Source organism: Macrobrachium rosenbergii, chromosome 4 (assembly GCF_040412425.1).
Source record: "Macrobrachium rosenbergii isolate ZJJX-2024 chromosome 4, ASM4041242v1, whole genome shotgun sequence".
Lineage (NCBI taxonomy): Eukaryota > Metazoa > Arthropoda > Malacostraca > Decapoda > Palaemonidae > Macrobrachium > Macrobrachium rosenbergii.
This window is the reverse complement of record NC_089744.1, coordinates 81,058,323-81,072,075: the sequence shown is the minus strand read 5'-3', so window position 1 is coordinate 81,072,075 and position 13,753 is coordinate 81,058,323. Positions and strand designations below refer to the sequence as shown.

The 13,753-nt window shown below is 34.3% G+C and overlaps 1 protein-coding gene across 17 annotated transcripts in view; it reads left to right on the top strand.

Annotated features, from left to right (window-relative positions):
- Positions 1-13,753, top strand: part of Dlg5 (Discs large 5) — a 670,182-nt gene that overhangs the window by 580,973 nt on the left and 75,456 nt on the right. For 5 of the 17 annotated variants that reach the window (XR_010852350.1, XM_067100119.1, XM_067100099.1 and 2 more), the window contains 5 exons: positions 124-238; positions 4,828-4,957; positions 5,523-5,640; positions 7,352-7,453; positions 10,352-10,378. Coding sequence is in view for 16 of the 17 variants with exons in the window: in XM_067100119.1 (XP_066956220.1) it covers positions 124-238; positions 4,828-4,957; positions 5,523-5,640; positions 7,352-7,453; positions 10,352-10,378 (492 nt within the window). In the remaining variant the exon portion in view is untranslated. Of the gene's footprint in view, positions 1-123; positions 239-4,827; positions 4,958-5,522; positions 5,641-7,351; positions 7,454-10,351; positions 10,379-11,232; positions 11,245-13,753 lie in introns of all 17 variants that reach the window. The other 12 variants (XM_067100126.1, XM_067100092.1, XM_067100064.1 and 9 more) reach the window with 4 other exon arrangements.

Here is a 13,753-nt window from a genome sequence, read left to right as displayed (position 1 = left end):
TTTTTCCATTATAAAGAAAGCATTATTACCATTTCCCCCCCCCCCTCTCTTTTCTGGTATTTAAGAAGACCTTGCCTTGTGAAACCGAATGTTAAAACCTTTCTCTTTTTCTCCCGTTTCCAGATCGTGACCACAGATCGCGACATCATGAAGAAGGAGCTGAAGAAGGTCACTCGCGAGCGAGACGAGGCTCTCAAAGGGTTAACGGCGCACCAGCAAGATCAGCCTGCTAATTATGGTGAGTTTGAAAAAGACTCTCGGGTTATGCACCACACCTTTCGTTTACTTCGCCTGACTTTCCTGCTAAGACGGCTAAGAAATTAACACTGTATTCTCTCTCTCTCTCTCTCTCTCTCTCTCTCTCTCTCTCTCTCTCTCTCTCTCTCTCTCTAGGAAACTGACACTCTATTCTCTCTCTCTCTCTCTCTCTCTCTCTCTCTCTCTCTCTCTCTCAGGTAGGAAACTGACACTGTATATTCTCTCTCTCTCTCTCTCTCTCTCTCTCTCAGGTTGGAAACTGACACTGTATATTATCTCTCTCTCTCTCTCTCTCTCAGGTGAGAAATTGACACTGTATATTCTCTCTCTCTCTCTCTCTCTCTCTCTCTCTCTCTCTCTCTCTCTCTCTCTCTCTCTCTCTCTCTCTCTCAGATAGGAAACTGACACGTTATATTCTCTCTCTCTCTCTCTCTCTCTCTCTCTCTCTCTCTGGGGTCTGTAATTAATTCCATTAGTTGAAGCGAGTTGGAACTTTGCTGATGTGCGATGTCAATAAATGTTGGCTTGCGGATTATCCTGAAGCTTTGAGCTCAGAGTTTCCTGGCCTAGGTAAAGCATCTTACAGGCCTTAGGTATCTATGTCTTTTACTGTTATATTGCAGAAATATAATGGCCTTTTTCAGCCAAGCTAGATATTGAATAATATCAGACATTGACAGAATATGATAGGAGATTTAAAGTGGTAATATTTTCACAGCCTCTTGCCATGCAGTATGTATCCTTAGGTTATATCAATGATCCTTATGTTTTTATAGCTTTCTTTACAGTATCCCAAGGTTGTATCAGTGCTCCTTATGTTTCTATAGCTTTCTTTACAGTATCCCACTCCCAAGGTTATATCAATGCTCCTTATGTTTCTATAGCTTTCTTTACAGTATCCCAAGGTTGTATCAATCCTCCTTATGTTTCTGTAGCTTTCTTTACCCACTCCCAAGGTTATCAATGCTCCACTTTCCAGTCCATCTCCCAAGGTTATATCAATGCTCCTTATGTTTCTATAACTTTTCTTTACAGTATCCCACCCCCAAGGTTATATCAATGCTCCTTATGTTTCTATAGCTTTCTTTACGGTATCCCAAGGTTGTATCAATGCTCCTTATGTTTCTATAGCTTTCTTTACAGTATCCCACTCCCAAGGTTATATCAATACTCATGTTTCTATAGCTTTCTTTACAGTATCCCAACGTTGTATCAATGCTCCTTATATTTCTATAGCTTTTTTTGCAGTATCCTACTCCTAAGGTCATATTAATGCTCCTTATGTTTCTATAGATTTCTTTACAGTATCCCAAGGTTATATCAATGCTCCTTATGTTTCTATAGCTTTCTTTACAGTATCCCAAGGTTATATCAATGCTCCTTATGTTTCTATAGTTTTCTTTAGAGTATCCCACTCCCAAGGTTATATCAGGGCTCCTTATGTTTCTATACCTTTCTTTACAGTATCCCACTCCCAAGGTTATATCAATGCTCCTTATGTTTCTATAACTTTCTTTACAGTATCTCACTCCCAAGGTTATATCAATGCTCCTTATTTTTTATAGCTTTCTTTACAATATCCCAAGGTTGTATCAATGCTCCTTATGTTTCTATAGCTTTCTTTAGAGTATCCCATTCCCAAGGTTATATCAATGCTCCTTATGTTTCTATAGCTTTCTTTACAGTATCCCAACATTGTATCAATGCTCCTTATGTTTCTATAGCTTTCTTTACAGTATCCCACTCCCAAGGTTATATCAATGCTCCTATGTTCTATAGCTTTCTTTACAGTATCCCAAGGTTGTATCAATGCTCCTTATGTTTCTATAGCTTTCTCTACAGTATCCTACTCCCAAGGTTATATCAATGCTCCTTATGTTTCTATAGCTTTCTTTACAGTATCCCACTCCCAACGTTATATCAGTGCTCCTTATGTTTCTATAGCTTTCTTTACAGTATCCCAAGGTTGTATCAATGCTCCTTATATTTCTAAAGCTTTCTTTACAGTATCCCACTCCCAAGGTTATATCAGTGCTCCCTATGTTTCTAAAGCCTTCTTTACAGTATCCCAAGGTTATATCAATGCTCCTTATGTTTCTATAGCTTTCTTCATAGTACCCCAAGGTTATATCAATGCTCCCTATGTTTCTATAGCGTTCTTTAGAGTATCCCACTCCCAAGGTTATATCAATGCTCCTTTTGTTTCTATAGCTTTCTCGACAGTATCCCACTCCCAAGGTTATATCAATGTTCCTTATGTTTTTATAGCTTTCTTTACAGTATCCCACTCCCAAGGTTATAACAATGCTCCTTATGTTTCTATAGCTTTCTTTACAGTATCCCACTCCCAAGGTTATATCAATGCTCCTTATGTTTCTATAGCTGTCTGTACAGTATCCCACTCCCAAGGTTATATCAATGCTCCTTATTTTTCTATAGCTCTCTTTACAGTATCCCACTCCCAAGGTTATATCAATGCTCCTTATGTTTCTGTAGCTTTCTTTACAGTATCCCAAGGTTATATCAATGCTCCTTATTTTTCTATAGCTTTCTTTACAGTATCCCAAGGTTATATCAATGCTCCTTATGTTTCTATAGCTTTCTTTACAGAACCCCAAGGTATCCCATGTTTCTGTAGCTTTCTTTACAGGGTTATATCAATGCTCCTTATTTTTCTATGTTTCTTTACAGTTTTATTTCAATGCATGTTTCTATAGTTTTCTTTACAGTATCCCAAGGTTATACCAATGCTCCCCATGTTTCTGAGCCCAAATATACGGCTTTGTAATTGGGAAGTAACTTTCTTTACTAGTCTGTTATTTTAAGAAGTTGTTTCATTGAATGACACTATTCTTGAGTTTTGATTTCAGATTAAGTTCCAAGCGAATGTAAATATGATGGTAGTCTCTTCCTCTTGGCTAGGGTGAAGGTCGGTGCTGCTATGTCAGTAGTGTATATTTTAAAGCACACACAATACTGATGGACATATTAGAGGCCGGTGTAGTCTTAAAAACACTTTGTATATAATTTGTTTTTTCTTCGCCATGGCGTAGATGTACACTTCAAATGTAATGCAAATACTCTCTCTCTCTCTCTCTCTCTCTCTCTCTCTCTCTCTCTCTCTCTCTCTCTCTCTCTCTCTCTCTCTCTCTCTCTCTCTCAGTGAAGGGCAAATAATCTTGAAGAATCTTTAGGAGCTGTTGCAGTGGATTGTTTAGTTTGCACTTTGGTTTCTTTTTCAACCAGTAAAAACGTGTCAGTTATTTAAATTTCATTCTCCCCATAAATTCCGTCCAACTTATCAGTTAAATTAATTACCAGGATAGAATGACTACGTATCACATAGAATCCACTCATTCCTGTTATAAATATGCTATTCATACACAAAAAAAAAAAAATTCTATTTTGGAAGGCCTCTGGTTCTCTTACCATCTTCGTCTTTGTTAGATTGGGTTAGAGAAAGGAGCATGTTGTTGGTTACAGCACTCATTTCACTTAGATGTTATAATACTTTGTAGTAGATGAGGTTTTCATGCATTCTCGTTTACTTAGATGTTATAATACTTTGTAGTAGATGAGGTTTTCATGCATTCTCGTTTGATCACTTAATGGACTGGCTTTTGACAGTTATGGAGGAGAGTCCTGTGAAATTTCAGTTACTGCTAGTACATATCTTTTCCTCATGTTAAAGTGGTAAGTCAGACTCTACAAAATTCCTTGTTCTCGTGTGAAGAACTAAGTTGAATGGCTCAAATCCTTTTATTTTTTTGTGCCCTTTTATATTGTATGCTTTATGGTGTATTTTTACACCATGTCAAGCAAGCAAAACTGATGTTAGATTTATCAGCTTTGTGCCAGAATTGGCTCATGTGTACAAGATCAGTCCATAAAAGCGGTCGGTGGAAAAATTTTGACCTCCCTCTAATTCCTTATCATTTCCTTTACCTTCACCTTCGCTTTGAGGATGAAATGTGAATCTCTCTCTCTCTCTCTCTCTCCTGTAGTGGGTGATCACAAAAAGTATATTCTTTGATTTCTAGCAACAAGATTCATCTGGAAATTCGTAAACATTAGGCTTATGAAATCAGAAGAGATTTTGGCATGTTCTTTATCCCCAGATCTTTAAATCAGTGTTATTTCATCTGGAACTTTTGAATCATGTAGGAGTGAACACAGACGTCACTGTTTTTTAGTTGTTGTTGGTTCGAAAGTTTCTGATATTGGTGCAAGATTTTGCGCTGCATTATAGATTTTGTTGTGTAGGTGTTATCCTCTGAACCTTTGTTTTGTTTTGAGAGACCTTAAATTTTCAACAAAATGAAAGTATTTATATTATTTATCTGGATTTGGTTCGTATATAACTGGTTTCAAATGAGATGCCCTTTAGTCTTGGAGTGTAATGTGCTTGTAGCCATTTGAGGTGTATATATAAGTTTTTATAATCACTGACATGTCATAAATACATATACCACTCATTATATATATTATTTATATATATATATATCTATTTATATATGAGTGTGTATATGTATGTGTGTGTGTATGTGCTAGTCTAGTAATTTTTTTCAGCTTTTCCTTTTCCAGGAACATTAACAAAACATAGTTCTTCAAGTGATAAGAGTTTATCAATGTCTCGTGATTACGAATCACTGAAGATGCAGTGTGAAAAAGCCATGGCCGAGGTTCAAGGACTTCTTAAGTAAGTCTTTAGCCATTTCATTTCCATTTTCGTTTTTGTATAAATTGATTTTTTTTCTTTAGTGTGGAATATATTCCTTCCATCATGCTCTGTATTTATCCCCCTTGACTTGTAAGTGTTGTGTATTACAGTGTAACACTGTAATTGTATTTGTGGTACTGTAGTCTTGGTCATTTGCTGAAATTTTATTCGGTTCAAATTTCAATCATTGATTTGTATGTTTATAATGATTATTTTTTTGAAAGTTTAAACAAATTATTTAGGAATTTAGACTATACTTTTTATGAATAATTTTGTATTGAATTTATTTTCCCTTTGAAATAGACTTACCTTGTAATGGGGTTTCCAGCTTCACTGAAGACTACATACACATTTAATTGCTATTCAAAAGTTGAGACTTTTATTCAAAATAGGTTTTGTTTAAGAACTTACAATTCCATCCTAAATTGCTAAACTCACTTCTATACGTAGTTTCAGGTAAAGCAGTGGTTTAAGACTAGTTATCTCGCCCCTGGTAGATATTTCAAGAACTGTGGCACATTATGTTATTATTTCTTTTGAACAGGCAAAATGTAGATATAACTAGGAAATATGAAAATACGCTGAAGGAAGTCGATTATTATAAAAAGCAAGAGCGTGCAGCTTATACTGCTCTGCAAAATTTACGAATGCAGTATGAGGAGGTAAGCAGATGCACTGTAACTGTTGTTATATTATTAGTAAATTCTTAGAAATTTGCTTTAATGTCACATTTTGTTGTAAGGTTTTCCAGTTTTCTTTGATAAGGCAGTTAGTATTAATTTTGCATTGATATAGATTGTACTTCATAGCAGGACAAAAGAGGTCTTCCAGCATTTCTCTTTGTTCTCTGTTTTTATGCTTATGGTATTTTTTTTTTTAAATTCGACTGTCATCAATTGTTGTAAGATGGTCAGTCCAACAATCTTTCATTACTTAAATGGGTATATAATATAGGAGTTACCCTATTCCTCATTTCCACATTTATCACCTTATAATACCAGTGTATCGCAAGAATCTCTCTCAGACAACTGCAGTAAGAGTTATTACGAGTCTTGGTGTAATACATAATTTGTTAAGCATCGTTTGTAAGTATAAGGCATCAACAGCATATCAACCCTACAATTTTTGTATTGGTCAAAAACCTGTAATAATGAAGAGTCCTACATCCTTCTTAAAATGCAAAAAGACTCTGTGCCATCACACATATGATACTCTGACCTTCATACCTTCGTTGGCCAATCTGCAAATTTATTATTGCTTAGTACAGTATATTCCTATAATAGGTGTACAGTATTGTACTTGCAAAAGTATTTTAATGGAAAATTACTAGAAGTAAATATGATAGCAGAACTTAAACTTTAGTTTGATTGAGTTATTTAGTGTTTGATTCTTAACCCTTAAGGGACAGGATAAATATATATGAAGCACACACCTCAACTGGGCAAACTTTAAAGTTGGCCAATTTAAGAAAAAAGCACATCAGTGGAAAGAGAAAGATATGCAAATGCACATTTTTTAAGAAAAGAAATTTAAAAAATTTTTCTCTACCTTCCACAGGAAGTTGAAAGTTTCTATTTACAACCCTGTATTGGGCTTCTTTTACAAGACAGTTGTGAAAATATGTTAATTTTACCAAGTTATGCATGTTTTTTTAATAATTTATTTTATTTTATTTTGTAAAATTATAATTACAGCTCACACAATATCATAACAGATAAGAACTAAAATCGGTAATAAATTCTGAGTATATTTGCTGCAAAATATTTACGAGATTTACTGAGATGGGGAGATGCAGTAACTTTTTGTGAGGTATATATACATGTTTTTTCTAATTTTTTTGCACTTATCTTTGCAAAATTACAATTAAAGCTGACATACTATCATAAAAGATAAGAACTAAAATCAGCAGCAATCCCTGGGTATATTTATGAGCAAGTAAATAAAAAGACATCCTGGAGCTGCAAAGAGGCAGTACATCCTCCTCTGAAATCTCAAGGCACACTGATCAATATCTCTCCGTGCCAGGTAATAAGTTGCCGTAAGTCATTTATGGGTCATTGAAGTGCTATGGACTTCTTTCTTGCTAAATTCATTCAAACAGTATGGCACGTAATATTAATACTCATATGAGGATTCCTGTCCATCACCTAAAACCTGTTATAGATACTCATGTGAGGATTCCCATCCATTAAGGGTTAAAAGTGAATTTCAAAAGGAATTTCTCTCTCTCTCTCTCTCTCTCTCTCTTGTGTTAAGTAATGTTGTAGAGATTACATATACTGTACTGTACTTTGAGGCAAAGGTAGGCTCAGACTGTGATTCCATAAAGTTTTTTAATGGTTGCAAATCCACCCCCCCCTCAATACTTCACAGGTTGTAGCTGAAAAGCAGAAGTTGGAGCGAGAGGTAACTTCGTTGCAAACGATCATGGAAGACGATCGTAAAGAGATCGCTGACCTTCGGCGGCAACAGCAGGTCAGCAACCTACTAGTACGAGCGTTTTCGATCGTAGATGGAGCATCACAAAACTAATCACTAACCCAGGCAAAGTGACTGGTTTTACAGAAATTCTTTTTGGTATTATACTCACCTTTGATTCCTATGAGCTCAAGCTGCACTCAGATATGTAACCAGTTCAGCAACTTTGAGTCTTAAAGGAAAACTTACTTGCAGAAACATTTCTACAATATATATATATATGGAATATATTTATTTATATATATTTTATGTCCTTATTCATGATTTAATGGCATTGATGTGAGATACAAAGTTGCCAATCATGTTGCACATCCTGAATCCTATAATTTCAAAAGCTACTCTAAATAATTAACAGTAGACCGCACCCAGTATTCCATGATGCTTCTCATTAGTATTCAAATCCAATATAAATGACTGATTTTATTCCAAGACTTGCAGTCCCTAAGGCTCTGCAAAGAAGGACTTCAGTAGGTGTGCTTCGTATTTTGTGTGATTCTTCTTGTATATTAGAAAAAATTAAATGCACATCTAACTTCAAAAATTACCCTGAATTGAGCACAGACCCTCTGATTGTGTCTAGACGCTAAAGCAAATACTTTCTGTCAGATTCCCAAGAAAGTCATTGTCTAGCTGAACACAGTAGATAAAAGTTTAATTCTTTTTTTCGGCAAAGCTTTTCTCCCGCTCTGTCTCTTCTTTGTCCATACATCAGTTTATGGGTGGAAAGTGTTTTATCAAAAAAGAATGTTAAAAAAACCAGAATTACTTTCATTTCTTGTTTATGTCATAGTAATACAAACCCCATTCTTGGCTTTTGCAACAGCTCTGGGATGGTGATGGTGTAGTGGAATGTGAGAGGAGGTTCTGTTAGTCACACTGCGTGGGATTAGGTGATAATTGCGTTACTTTTAGTTGGCAAATTGTGGCATTTGATGCTATATTTGAACATGAGTATTCTTAGGGTCCTTTTCCGATATAATTAAACACTATCAGAGAAGAGAAGATAAAAGAATTCCTGTTAATGCCATTTGCTTCCCTTACATTCTTTGGCTATTGATGTTTAACGTTCTTAGACTTTTTCATTGCATTACCAAGAGCAAATTATTTTTATTTTCTTTTGTAAAGTTTAGGAGTCAGAGGAAAGCAAAGACAAATTTAAAATTTACAAAGCTTCCTCTCCCATCCAAAACTTTCAGTACTTTCATACTCATTTGTTGTTCCATGCTAGAACAAAAAATAATTACTGCTTGGTTTAACTGATTCAGTAATGTTAGGTTAAAATAAAATTTTTTTCCAATGTGGGTAACTGAGCTGGTGAAAAGTTGACTTACTTCCCTTTAGATGTGAAGCAGTGTGATCAAGCAACTATACTCTTCTGTCAGTAGCCTCAGGATAAGTGTGCATGGCTGTTGGCAGTCTATTTTTATAGCTAATATGTCAGCATTCAGAAAGAAGTGGTATCCCAAGTGTACACTTTGAATTTGCTAGTTCCTTCCGTTTACACGGATATACTGTATTTTGTAGATTATATTTGTAGTGAACCCTAAGACCTTTAATGTGACAGCAGAGTCATGTTGCTGGTTTCCCTATACAACTACGAAGGCATCAATAGCTCTGCTTGGGAAGGAGTTTCCATCAAGTCCCCAATTTTCGTATCTTAAATTCTAGAATTTGTTTTGTTCTTTTATTTGGTATAATGGCAGCAACATTGGTCCAGTTATGATAGTAAGAGAGATTTAATGGCTCCAGTCTTGCTTTGTAGTACATGTGCAAAAAATATACAGAGGTCTCCCATGTGCTTATAAATGAGTTGTAGCACCTAATTTGCTTTGATTTATCTAGTGTGATGATAAATGTGTATACAGCTATGTTTAGTAAATGTTCATCAAATAGAAAATGTCAGTATAACTCATAGGATTGCCATGTAACTGCACCTTTACCTTCAAAGATTGTAAATTTCACGTTTTTTTTTTTTTTTTTTTTTTTTTTTTTTTTGCTCTGTATTTTCATCACTCTTGTGATATGCATTTATTAACTTTCAGTTGAATCCTTGATGTAAATTTGTGGCAAAAGTGGAAATGGAACGAACATCAAGGGAGGCCTAAAAAAAAAAAGCACTCAGATTTGGTGAGGTGATACTTTCACTAGTAAAGGCCCCATTACCTAAAAAGAGGAAAAAATTTTTGTGGTAAATGGGTCATTCCCAAAACAGCACAAAACTAGTCTCACTGAATCCCAGAAGAAGGTTTTTGTTCCGTTTCTTCCAGAAATTTTTCCATCGCATATTTTTCATTGTTCCTCCTCTTTTTGCTCTATGATAAAGTTAGCTTACCCAGCATATTGCAAAATGTTTCAGTTACTTGCAGCCTTTTGATTTTATCTCTCTCTCTCTCTCTCTCTCTCTCTCTCTCTCTCTCTCTCTCTCTCTCTCTCTCTCTCTCTCTCTCTCTCTCTCTCTCTCTCTCTCTCATAAATGTTTCTGTAATCAATACATTTAGTTACAGTACTGTTTGTGCCAAATTATAAAAGGATTTTGATTTTGAAATTAAATCATCTAAACTGGACCATTGCTGTTTTCATTTTATCATAGCTTGGTTAAGCAGTAGTTGAAGCTAAGGAATTTTTGTACTGCTCTTCTCCTTTATAAATTTAGGTACACAAAGGATTGCTGTATTTAACTGCAGATAAATTAACCTCGTTCTATGTAGAGTCCATATTACATGTTTAAGGTTATTGTATGCTTTCAATAAAATGTTTGTTTATTGTTCATACTGTATGCAGAAAATGCAGACAGTTACTGATGCCATCATAGTTTAAGCATTCCTTGTCAATAATGCCTTACTGACCCAATCCTAACCTTCCCCTTCTTTCTCTCTTTCTTGCCCCTGCCCTCAGAAGTTTAGATTCCCGCTCAAAAGACAGGTGGGTTTACCCCCATAGTTATGACATGAGGTGCATGAAGTACTGTATTCCATATTAACATCTTACATATAATTATTGTTTACTGTGGGTTCTTTCAGTCACAGAAAGGTAAATCTGTTCAGACTGATCATCTTTTCAAAGAAACACTTGTTTTAACAAGTTATGTATTCATTACGTCTTGGAAGTTTTCCTAACACTCTTGGGATCGCATTGAATTTTAAATCATGAAATCCTTAGAGAAAGAAAGAAAGAAATAAAAATCAGTTTAAAGCTTACTGTGGCTGTTATGAAGCTTAAATTTTCCATTTATGTGAAAATGTGTTATTGGCATGCAAAGCATGAGAAAAAGCATTTATTGAACTTTTTCTTTTCATAAAAATCTGTAAATGTTGGTGTTCAAAATATTTTTTTTGTTTATTATTGCTGTAAGTAGATTACTTTAGTAAGTCTTACTTTCATCATATTTTTCCTTTGAGCTTTCTAGTGTGTTGTTTGAATATATTTCTCTTGCTTTTAGAGCAGTGCTTCAGTTATGGAAAGATACTATTTGAGCAGTTGTGCTTTTTATTTAGGTTGTAGAAGATATATGAATAGGCTGCTGATATATTTTATGGTAAAAGTATTGTAGCATTTAAGATTTTATTTCTTGGAACCTAGTAATGTTATGTACTTAACAACTGCCAAGTAAAAGACAAAAAAAAAAGGACTATGATAGTGCACAGGTTATGAAATGCCAAAAGCAACTTTATTGTGTGCACAATTAGTAGATTGCTTGGCCTAATGAACTCTGTGCTAGTTTTACTGTTGTTGATTCTCTGGTAATTGAGTTGCTCTCTCTTTGGTGCCACACTTAGGAGACGGTAATAGTAAGTTGTGGTTAGTTTTGTAGGCCAGGCAGCTGTATTCATAGTATGTATTTTTTTAAGCCTCCTAATAACAAAGAACCTGTAGGTTATTGATGTGAGAAAATCAGTTCTCAAAGTTTGCTTAAGTTAAGATTAATAAAGAAGCTGAATGCCATTTCACAGACCATTAATTTTTGTACTTTGGAGTTTGGAATACAAATGTATTCTGTGTGAGATATATTTAACTCAACATTTGGTATTCTTTACACAGTTCACATAACCAGATTGTGCTCCCTTTTTTATTTTTACTTTGTTTTTCAAGGATCTGACATACATTTAGTATTCTTGTGCTTTTTAAGGATCTGAGTTACATGTAGCATTCTGTGCTTAGTGCACGGTATATTGTAGACTTTCATGTTGCTTACAGACTGCTTACCATAGGTAGTATTCCAAAGGAAAAACCTACATAAAACAAAATTGCCCTGAAAATAGGATGACAAGTATGTATGTCATCCAGTACATGTAGTTACCTCAGTGCTTGAATAAGTAATGGCTATCTAGAGCTTTTCATTATTTTACCCCTTAGACATTTTAATACATTTGTTATATGAATATAAAAAGTTCCAGAAATACATGCAATAATGTTTTAGCATTTTCTCTATGAAACTGATTAGTTACTTAGGAAACTTTCAAAGAAATTAAACCATGATTGAAGACAGTAGATGTCTGACAGTAACAGGATGTCATAGTAACAAACCATTCTCAGCTGCACAATCCTGGAAGTAAGATAATGTTGTAAGACTGCAATTCTGCTTTGTTGTTTTTTATCTGATTATTTCATCTCAGTTTTATTGGATGTAAAAACTGACATATACTGTGTAGGGTATTTATAAATTCAGTTCCCTTTGGTATACTGCAGTGACCATGGAATAGATTTATAGCACTCATTTGTTTGTAAAAACAAACCATCCACAACTTTATTCATATTTTAATTTTCTATGATGCTTTTGAAACTATAAACCCCAGTTCATTTACTCTGCAGTAAAAGCCTATATATTCTCCGGGTAGATCATTACTGTTGGCATTTGGGTAAATTTTTCAGTGGGCTGCAGTGGTGTGTGTGTGTGTGTGTGTGTGTGTGTGTGTGTGTGTGTGTGTGTGTGTGTGTGTGTGTGTGTACACTTTGTTATATACAATCTTCAGATAATATTGTAGCTTTATTTATAGTTTTATCCCACTTTGTTATATACAATCTTCAGATAATATTGTAGCTTTATTTATAGTAAGTTTATCCCAGCCAGAAGAACCTAAAAGAGTTCAGAGGTCTGGTTAAACAAATCATTTATAACTAACTAACTATATATTTAATATATATATATATATATATATATATATATATATATATGTGTGTGTGTGTGTGTGTGTGTGTGTGTGTGTGTGTGTGTGTGTGTATTATATTATATTATAGTTAAAATATGTATTGGATAATTATATTGTCAAAATATCCAGTTATAAAGCATAATCTAATTCTGAGCAATAATGTATGCTTTATAAGAAGCACATTTTGCCTCTCTGCTGTCTTTTTCCTTTGTGATGTCATTTACATCTTATAAAACTTTTTATATAGATCAAATGTATCTTGAAACACATCACTTTTTATAATGTTTTCTTTGGAATGATTTCTTCTTTCCTTCATATATCATTGACATCATCTGCACATGCATTGAATTGCCTTTTAGCTTTTTCAGTTCATCAGTTTTAATATCTCAAATTGAAAGTATATGTATAATTATGTTTTGTAGGTTTTACGAACCCACAGAACTCTTGAATGAGTGATCTTGGGTTTAATGAAACCAAGCATGAATGTAGCTGTATTAAGTTCATAGTAGAGTACATATCATACTGAGATGAGAAAGTGAATGGAAGGATTTCTACTGGTGTTATGCACATTAACTTTTTTCTCTTATTTTAGCATCATCGACCTACATATATCCCTTGTACTGTATGGGTCTTTTTAATCTTCATTCTTGTAATGTTTAGAATTTCAATCTTTTATTTACTCTGATACTTGCACATACTTTTGAGATGAATGGCAAAAAGAACTTTGAGAACCTTGATACTTTGCTGTCCATTTTAGTGGTTGTTAAAAAGAATTTCTTTTTATGTTTTATCCAGTATTTTTAATCATTTGGTATATGTAATTAACTATGAATGCAGCTGCATCACCCATTCAGTAGTAAGCTAATTTTTCTCAGTTAATCATGAGCAAAGTTCTTCCATAAGTCAGTTCACAGTATTGTATATCTGCATTAAAAAACATATTTCACAGAGAAGGATCAACCCCTCAAATAAGCAAAGGATAACACTTAAAAGAAATAAATAAAATATAACTTTTTTGCAGCAGTGTACATTTGACTACACTGAAGACATTTGTACTTGTCATGAATACTGTATCAGAAATGGTAAAATGCGGTACTGCACATAAGAACTTGTTTATGAACAGATGTCTTTATTTGTAGTGTACATAAAT